Source organism: Oncorhynchus masou, chromosome 1 (genome assembly GCF_036934945.1).
Source record: "Oncorhynchus masou masou isolate Uvic2021 chromosome 1, UVic_Omas_1.1, whole genome shotgun sequence".
NCBI lineage: Eukaryota > Metazoa > Chordata > Actinopteri > Salmoniformes > Salmonidae > Oncorhynchus > Oncorhynchus masou.
Genome location: NC_088212.1, coordinates 2,997,363 through 3,007,362, shown reverse-complemented (window position 1 = coordinate 3,007,362; position 10,000 = coordinate 2,997,363). Strand labels below are relative to the sequence as shown.

Below are 10,000 nucleotides of genomic sequence, written 5' to 3'. Positions count from 1 at the left end.
GTTGGGAGAGGTAGGATTTGCATCACAATATAGAACCAAGTTATATTTTAGCGCCTGGCTACTCAGACCCTCGCTAGCAGTGTGGGTGCAATGATTGAATATAATAATAAATGTAAACATTTATTTTGCAACTCGACGCAGCGGTCAGCATGTTAAGACTTGCTTTCAATGAGAGGTCGCCAAAAAAAGTTACATATTTGTCCTGAATACAAAAGTGTTATGTTTGGGGCAAATTTAATACATCACATTACTGAGTACCACTCTCCACATTTTCATAGTGGTGGCTGCATCTATTATTGGGTTAGGATTGTTATAATATGGATAATTTAGCTATATACAGTACCAGTCAAAAGTTTGGACATGCCTACTCATTCGAGGGTTTTTCTTTATTTTCTACATAGTAGAATAATAGTGAAGACTTCAAAACTAGGAAATAACACATATGGAATCATGGAAGCAAAATTCTCGGCCTCCGACCGCAAGGCGCTACAGAGGGTAGTGCGTACGGCCCAGTCCATCACCGGGGCCAAGCTTCCTGCCATCCAGGACCTCTATACCAGGCGGTGTCAGAGGAAGGCCATAAAAATGGTCAAAGACTCCAGCCACCCTAGTCATATGCTGTTCTCTCTGCTACCGCACAGCAAGCGATACCGGAGCGCCAAGTCTAGGTCCAACAGGCTTCTGAACAGCTTCTACCCCCAAGCCATACCCAGACTATTTGCATTGCCCCCCCCCAAACACAGTTAGACCCAACTAAATCATGAGAAAACAAAGTAAAAATTACTTGGACAAATTGGAAAGAATTAACAAAAAAACAGAGCAAACTAGAATGCTATTTGGCCGCCGTAGACAGACCTGGCCCCCAAGAGAAGACAGGCTATGTGCAACACTGCCCACAAAATGAGGTGGAAACTGAGCTGCACTTCCTAACCTCCTGCCATATGTATGACCGTATTAGAGAGACATATTTCCCTCTGATTACACAGACCCACAAAAAAATAGAAAACAAAGCCAATTTTGATAAACTCTCTTCCCTTCTCTCTCCCTCCATACGTGTCTCTCTACCTCCATACGTGTCTCTCTGTCTCTCTCCCTCCATACGTGTCTCTCTGTCTCTCTCCCTCCATACGTGTCTCTGTCCCTCTCCCTCCATACATGTCTCTCTGTCTCTCTCCCTTCATACGTGTCTCTGTCTCTCTCCCTCTCTCCCTCCATACGTGTCTCTCTGTCTCTCTCCCTCCATAGGTCTCTCTGTCCCTCTCCCTCCATACGCGTCTCTCTGTCTCTCTCCCTCCATACGTGTCTCTCTCCCTCTCTCCCTCCATGCGTGTCTCTCTGTCTCTCTCCCTCCATACGTCTCTCTGTCCCTCTCCCTGCATACGTGTCTCTCTGTCTCTCTCCCTCCATACGTGTCTCTCTGTCTCTCTCCCTCCATACGTGTCTCTGTCTCTCTCCCTCCATACGTGTCTCTCTGTCTCTCTCCCTCCATACGTGTCTCTCTGTCTCTCTCCCTCCATACGTGTCTCTGTCCCTCTCCCTCCATACATGTCTCTCTGTCTCTCTCCCTCCATGCGTGTCTCTCTGTCTCTCTCCCTCCATACGTGTCTCTCTGTCTCTCTCCCTCCATACGTGTCTCTCTGTCTCTCTCCCTCCATACGTGTCTCTCTGTCTCTCTCCCTCCATACGTGTCTCTGTCCCTCTCCCTCCATACGTGTCTCTCTGTCTCTCTCCCTCCATGCGTGTCTCTCTGTCTCTCTCCCTCCATATGTGTCTCTCTGTCCCTCTCCCTCCTTTATGTGTCTCTCTGTCTCTCTCCCTCCATACGTGTCTCTCTGTCTCTCTCCCTCCATACGTGTCTCTCTGTCTCTCTCCCTCCATACGTGTCTCTGTCCCTCTCCCTCCATACGTGTCTCTCTGTCTCTCTCCCTCCATACTTGTCTCTGTCCCTCTCCCTCCATACGTGTCTCTCTGTCTCTCTCCCTCCATACGTGTCTCTCTGTCTCTCTCCCTCCATACGTGTCTCTCTGTCCCTCTCCCTCCATACGTGTCTCTCTGTCCCTCTCCCTCCATACGTGTCTCTCTGTCCCTCTCCCTCCATATGTGTCTCTCTGTCTCTCTCCCTCCATACGTGTCTCTCTGTCTCTCTCCCTCCATACGTGTCTCTGTCCCTCTCCCTCCATACGTGTCTCTCTGTCCCTCTCCCTCCATATGTGTCTCTCTGTCTCTCTCCCTCCATACGTGTCTCTCTGTCTCTCTCCCTCCATACGTGTCTCTGTCCCTCTCCCTCCATACGTGTCTCTCTGTCTCTCTCCCTCCATGCGTGTCTCTCTGTCTCTCTCCCTCCATACGTGTCTCTCTGTCCCTCTCCCTCCATACGTGTCTCTCTGTCTCTCTCCCTCCATTCGTGTCTCTCTGTCTCTCTCCCTCCATACGTGTCTCTGTCCCTCTCCCTCCATACGTGTCTCTCTGTCTCTCTCCCTCCATGCGTGTCTCTCTGTCTCTCTCCCTCCATACGTGTCTCTCTGTCCCTCTCCCTCCATACGTGTCTCTCTGTCTCTCTCCCTCCATACGTGTCTCTGTCCCTCTCCCTCCATACGTATCTCTCTGTCTCTCTCCCTCCATACGTGTCTCTGTCTCTCTCCCCTCTCCTCTTCTCCTACTCTCCCCTCCTCCCCTCCTCCTCCTCCTCCTCCTCTCCTCTCCTCCAGTGGAAACAGTCCAGCCACTGTGTCAAACTCACTCTCTCCCCTCTCCTCCTCCTCTCCTAATGGTAATACACATTATAACGTGTGTGATAATGTGTGTGATAATGTTTCTGATAACGTGTCTGTCTGTTGAAGGAGTTGACAGAGTTCTGTGCGGAGTCCCTCGTGGTTTTAATATGGTACTGATATGATTCAGCGTTGATCAGGGAGTTGCTGCTGTCAGAACGTTTGAAGAGTTTTCTCCTGGCTGACTGGTTTCCATAACGATGACTGCCTGGGGGTTTTGACAAACCCCCTCAACACCTTCTTTCCCTCTCTCTTCTACAGCTCAAGAGGCGCCGGCGTGACAGTCACAGATGTGCAGTGTGTGTGTGTGTGTGTGTGTGTGTGTGTGTGTGTCCTATCCACCAGTTCTATTTCCACCTCCCTGTTCTGTTGTTTTCGTTCCCTCTCTTCAAACCATGTTAAAGACCTAATGCAGCCGGTTAAATATCAAATCATTTCTGGGTGAGAATAAGTTACTTACTGTAGATTTAATTAAGATCCTTACTGTAGATTAGATTAAGTTCCTTACTGTAGATTCAATTAAGATCCTTACTGTAGATTTAATTAAGATCCTTACAGTAGATTAAATTAAGATCCTTACTGTAGATTCAATTAAGATCCTTACTGTAGATTCAATTAAGTTCCTTACTGTAGATTAAATTAAGATCCTTACTGTAGATTTAATTAAGATCCTTACAGTAGATTCAATTAAGATCCTTACTGTAGATTCAATTAAGATCCTTACTGTAGATTAAATTAAGATCCTTACTGTAGATTTAATGAAGTACGAATACTCCATCCGCTGTGCCTTCAACCGGCCTCTGTCGGAGCTGACGCTCCTACTAGCCCCGAGCTACTAACTTTAAACGCTGTGTCACCCGCGTGCTAGCGTAGTGGCGGCTTCCCTGCCCCATCCACCGCTGCTCCCTGGACACTGATCACTTGGCTACATAGCTGATGCATGCTGGACTGTCCATTAATCACGGTACTCCATTCTGCTTGTTTATGTTTTATCTGTCGGCCCCAGCCGCACTCAGTCTCTGTGTGTAGTTATTCCGACCCTCTCTGCCTAGTCAACACCATTTTACCTGCTGTTGTTGTGCTAGCTGATTAGCTGTTGTTGTCTCACCTACTGTTTAAGCTAGCTTTCCCAATTCAACACCTGTGATTACTGTATGCCTCGCTGTATGTCTCTCTCAAATGTCAATATGCCTTGTATACTGTTGTTCAGGTTAGTTATCATTGTTTTAGTTTACAATGGAGCCCCTAGTTCCACTCTTCATACCCCTGATACCTCCTTTGTCCCACCTCCCACACATGCGGTGACCTCACCCATTACAACCAGTATGTCCAGAGATACGGGGGGGGGGGGGTCGTAAAATTTCAGAACAACAGACTACTCAGTGACTGGTCTGGACAGACCAACGGAGTGTCTATGTTCACCAGAGTGCCTTCATGGCTGGTTCCACACCAGTGGGACGCTGGGGAATTCGGGTGGATTTGTGAGCAAGCAGGACTCTATAGAAAACAACAGAAAACAAAGGTCCTCCGTGAAGGACGAGTCTATTTCTAAACTGTTTTAGTACAGTAGTGATTCAGAGACAGGGGAAGGAGAGCAGGAGAGGAGGAAGAGTGAGAGGGAGGAGAGAGAGAGGTGGAGGGAGGAGAGAGAGAGGTGGAGAGGGAGGAGAGAGAGAGGGAGGAGAGAGAGGGGGAGGGAGAGAGGGGGGAGGGAGGAGAGAGAGGTGGAGAGGGAGGAGAGAGAGAGGTGGAGAGGGGGAGGAAGGAGAGAGAGAGGTGGAGAGGGAGGAGAGAGAGAGGGAGGAGAGAGAGGGGGAGGGAGAGAGGGGGGAGGGAGGAGAGAGAGGAGATACAGAGAGAGAAAGGTGGAGAGGGGGAGGGAGGAGAGAGAGAGGGAGGAGAGAGAGCTACAGAGAGAGGGAGGAGAGAGAGAGAGAGAGAGAGAGAGAGAGAGATAGAGAGAGAGAGGAGAGAGATAGGGAGGGAGAGAGGAGGAGAGAGAGAGAGAGAGAGAGAGAGAGAGAGAGAGAGGAGGAAGAGAGGGAGAGGGGAGAAAGGGAGAGAGGAGAAAGAGAGAGAGAGAGAGAGAGAGAGAGAGAGAGGGAGGAGAGAGAGAGAGAGAGAGAGAGGACAGAGATAGGGAGGAGAGAGAGGAGAGGGAGAGAGAGAGAGAGAGAGGAGGAAGAGAGGGAGAGGGAGAGAGAGAGAGAGAGAGAGAGAGAGAGAGAGAGAGAGAGAGAGAGAGAGAGAGAGAGAGAGAGAGAGAGAGAGAGCCTGTTCTGTACAATTCAGAAGAAGCTCCATCCTTCCAAAGTTTCCCTAACTAATCCTGTCAACAGGCTCACTAGGTACACACACCCAGTATAGACACCCAGTATAGACACCCAGTATAGACACCCAGTATAGACACCCAGTATAGACACCCAGTATAGACACCCAGTATAGACACCCAGTATAGACACCCAGTACACACACCCAGTATAGACACCCAGTATAGACACCCAGTACACACACCCAGTATAGACACCCAGTACACACCCAGTATAGACACCCAGTATAGACACCCAGTATAGACACCCAGTACACACACCCAGTATAGACACCCAGTATAGACACCCAGTACACACCCAGTATAGACACCCAGTATAGACACCCAGTATAGACACCCAGTATAGACACCCAGTACACACACCCAGTATAGACACCCAGTATAGACACCCAGTACACACACCCAGTATAGACACCCAGTACACACACCCAGTATAGACACCCAGTACACACACCCAGTATAGACACCCAGTACACACACCCAGTATAGACACCCAGTACACACACCCAGTATACACACCCAGTATAGACACCCAGTATAGACACCCAGTACACACACCCAGTATAGACACCCAGTATAGACACCCAGTATAGACACCCAGTACACACACCCAGTATAGACACCCAGTATACACACCCAGTATAGACACCCAGTACACACACCCAGTATAGACACCCAGTATAGACACCCAGTACACACACCCCGTACACACACCCAGTATAGACACCCAGTATAGACACCCAGTATAGACACCCAGTACACACACCCAGTATAGACACCCAGTATAGACACCCAGTACACACACCCAGTACACACCCAGTACACACACCCAGTACACACCCAGTATAGACACCCAGTATAGACACCCAGTACACACCCAGTATAGACACCCAGTATAGACACCCAGTACACACACCCAGTATAGACACCCAGTATAGACACCCAGTACACACCCAGTATAGACACCCAGTATAGACACCCAGTACACACCCAGTATAGACACCCAGTATAGACACCCAGTACACACACCCAGTATAGACACCCAGTATAGACACCCAGTACACACACCCAGTATAGTCACCCAGTATAGTCACCCAGTACACACACCCAGTATAGACACCCAGTACACACCCAGTATAGTCACCCAGTATAGACACCCAGTACACACCCAGTACACACCCAGTATAGACACCCAGTACACACACCCAGTATAGACACCCAGTACACACCCAGTATAGACACCCAGTATAGACACCCAGTACACACCCAGTACACACCCAGTATAGACACCCAGTACACACACCCAGTATAGACACCCAGTACACACCCAGTATAGACACCCAGTACACACCCAGTATAGACACCCAGTATAGACACCCAGTACACACACCCAGTATAGACACCCAGTACACACACCCAGTATAGACACCCAGTATAGACACCCAGTACACACACCCAGTATAGACACCCAGTACACACCTAGTATAGACACCCAGTATAGACACCCAGTATAGACACCCAGTATAGACACCCAGTACACACCTAGTACACACACCCAGTATAGACACCCAGTATAGACACCCAGTATAGTCACCCATTACACACACCCAGTATAGACACCCAGTACACACCCAGTACACACACCCAGTATAGACACCCAGTACACACCCAGTACACACACCCAGTATAGACACCCAGTACACACACCCAGTATAGACACCCAGTACACACACCCAGTACACACCCAGTATAGACACCCAGTACACACCCAGTACACACACCCAGTACACACACCCCGTACACACACCCAGTATAGACACCCAGTACACACCCAGTATAGACACCCAGTACACACCCAGTATAGACACCCAGTACACACCCAGTACACACACCCAGTATAGACACCCAGTACACACACCCAGTACACACACCCAGTATAGACACCCAGTACACACACCCAGTACACATACCCAGTACACACACCCAGTATAGTCACCCAGTATAGACACCCAGTAAACACCCAGTAAACACCCAGTACACACCCAGTACACCCTATGCTCCGACCCAAACAGTGCACGCCCTCGCACACATCCGGAGGCTGTCCCATTGGTCTGTTGGCTTCAGTTGGCGTTTGGACAGCAGGGCTAACAAAACAGACAACACTCCTCCCCAGACACACATACCGTAGTGGGTAGAGAGAGGCTGCTGGAGGTCAGGCCGTGACGAGGTTCCATGTTGCTGCTCGGAGAAGGAGAGGAGGAGGAAGTACTGACCAGGTCTGGCAGGCTGGTAGATGGGAAACGGTGGAAATCCACCTCGGACTCCTCCTGGAAGAACCAGAGTACAGTGGAGAGGCGTAAGAGGGCGTGTGGATGGAGAATGGTGTGTGTGTGTGTGTGTGTGTGTCTACTAGTTTTACTATGCTCAGTGAGTATGACACAATCACAGCTCAAGTACTCACAAGAACAGTAAACCGCCTAAAATTCAGAGGAATGAGGACATTTTGCCGGCCATTTTAGGTTTATGGGTTAGGGTTAGGTTTACTGTTAAAATTAGGGTTTGGGTTTACTGTTAAAATTAGAGTTAGGTTTAGGGTTCGGAAAAATAGGACTGTTGGTCCCCTGTATAAATCATCACGAGTAAAGTAAGATATAGCTGTGATTGTGTCATACTCACTGAGTATAGTAAGATATAGCTGTGTGTCCAACTCACTGAGTATAGTAAGATATAGCTGTGTGTGTCCAACTCACTGAGTATAGTAAGATATAGCTGTGATTGTGTCATACTCACTGAGTATAGTAAGACATAGCTGTGATTGTGTCATACTCACTGAGTATAGTAAGACATAGCTGTGATTGTGTCATACTCACTGAGTATAGTAAGATATAGCTGTGATTGTGTCATACTCACTGAGTAAAGTAAGATATAGCTGTGATTGTGTCATACTCACTGAGTATAGTAAGACATAGCTGTGTGTGTCCAACTCACTGAGTATAGTAAGACATAGCTGTGATTGTGTCCAACTCACTGAGTATAGTAAGATATAGCTGTGTGTGTCCAACTCACCCTGCTAACTGTGTGTGTCCAACTCACCCTGCTAGCTGTGTGTGTCCAACTCACCCTGCTAGCTGTGTGTGTCCAACTCAATGAGTATAGTAAGATATAGCTGTGTGTGTCCAACTCAATGAGTATAGTAAGACATAGCTGTGATTGTGTCATACTCACTGAGTATAGTAAGACATAGCTGTGATTGTGTCATACTCACTGAGTAAAGTAAGATATAGCTGTGATTGTGTCATACTCACTGAGTATAGTAAGACATAGCTGTGTGTGTCCAACTCACTGAGTATAGTAAGACATAGCTGTGATTGTGTCCAACTCACTGAGTATAGTAAGATATAGCTGTGTGTGTCCAACTCACCCTGCTAGCTGTGTGTGTCCAACTCAATGAGTATAGTAAGATATAGCTGTGATTGTGTCCAACTCAATGAGTATAGTAAGATATAGCTGTGTGTCCAACTCACTGAGTATAGTAAGATATAGCTGTGTGTGTCCAACTCACTGAGTATAGTAAGACATAGCTGTGATTGTGTCATACTCACTGAGTATAGTAAGATATAGCTGTGATTGTGTCATACTCACTGAGTAAAGTAAGATATAGCTGTGATTGTGTCATACTCACTGAGTATAGTAAGATATAGCTGTGATTGTGTCATACTCACTGAGTATAGTAAGACATAGCTGTGTGTGTCCAACTCACTGAGTATAGTAAGACATAGCTGTGATTGTGTCCAACTCACTGAGTATAGTAAGATATAGCTGTGATTGTGTCATACTCACTGAGTAAAGTAAGATATAGCTGTGATTGTGTCATACTCACTGAGTATAGTAAGATATAGCTGTGATTGTGTCATACTCACTGAGTATAGTAAGACATAGCTGTGATTGTGTCATACTCACTGAGTATAGTAAGATATAGCTGTGTGTGTCCAACTCACTGAGTATAGTAAGATATAGCTGTGATTGTGTCATACTCACTGAGTAAAGTAAGATATAGCTGTGATTGTGTCATACTCACTGAGTAAAGTAAGATATAGCTGTGATTGTGTCATACTCACTGAGTAAAGTAAGATATAGCTGTGATTGTGTCATACTCACTGAGTATAGTAAGACATAGCTGTGTGTGTCCAACTCACTGAGTATAGTAAGATATAGCTGTGTGTGTCCAACTCACTGAGTATAGTAAGATATAGCTGTGTGTCCAACTCACTGAGTATAGTAAGATATAGCTGTGTGTCCAACTCACTGAGTATAGTAAGATATAGCTGTGTGTGTCCAACTCACTGAGTATAGTAAGATATAGCTGTGTGTCCAACTCACTGAGTATAGTAAGATATAGCTGTGTGTCCAACTCACCCTGCTAGCTGTGTGTGTCCAACTCAATGAGTATAGTAAGATATAGCTGTGTGTCCAACTCACTGAGTATAGTAAGATATAGCTGTGTGTCCAACTCACTGAGTATAGTAAGATATAGCTGTGTGTCCAACTCACCCTGCTAGCTGTGTGTGTCCAACTCAATGAGTATAGTAAGATATAGCTGTGTGTCCAACTCACCCTGCTAGCTGTGTGTGTCCAACTCAATGAGTATAGTAAGATATAGCTGTGTGTCCAACTCACCCTGCTAGCTGTGTGTGTCCAACTCAATGAGTATAGTAAGATATAGCTGTGTGTGTCCAACTCACTGAGTATAGTAAGATATAGCTGTGTGTCCAACTCACTGAGTATAGTAAGATATAGCTGTGTGTCCAACTCACCCTGCTAGCTGTGTGTGTCCAACTCAATGAGTATAGTAAGATATAGCTGTGTGTCCAACTCACTGAGTATAGTAAGATATAGCTGT

The 10,000-nt window shown here is 47.0% G+C and overlaps 1 protein-coding gene across 4 annotated transcripts in view; it reads right to left on the bottom strand.

Annotated features, from left to right (window-relative positions):
* pdzd2 (PDZ domain containing 2) overlaps positions 1 to 10,000 on the bottom strand; it is a 197,690-nt gene that overhangs the window by 91,864 nt on the left and 95,826 nt on the right. For all 4 annotated transcript variants that reach the window (XM_064929142.1, XM_064929218.1, XM_064929302.1 and 1 more), the window contains one exon: positions 7,284 to 7,427. In XM_064929142.1, coding sequence (XP_064785214.1) covers positions 7,284 to 7,427 — 144 coding nt within the window. The remainder of the gene's footprint in view (positions 1 to 7,283; positions 7,428 to 10,000) is intronic.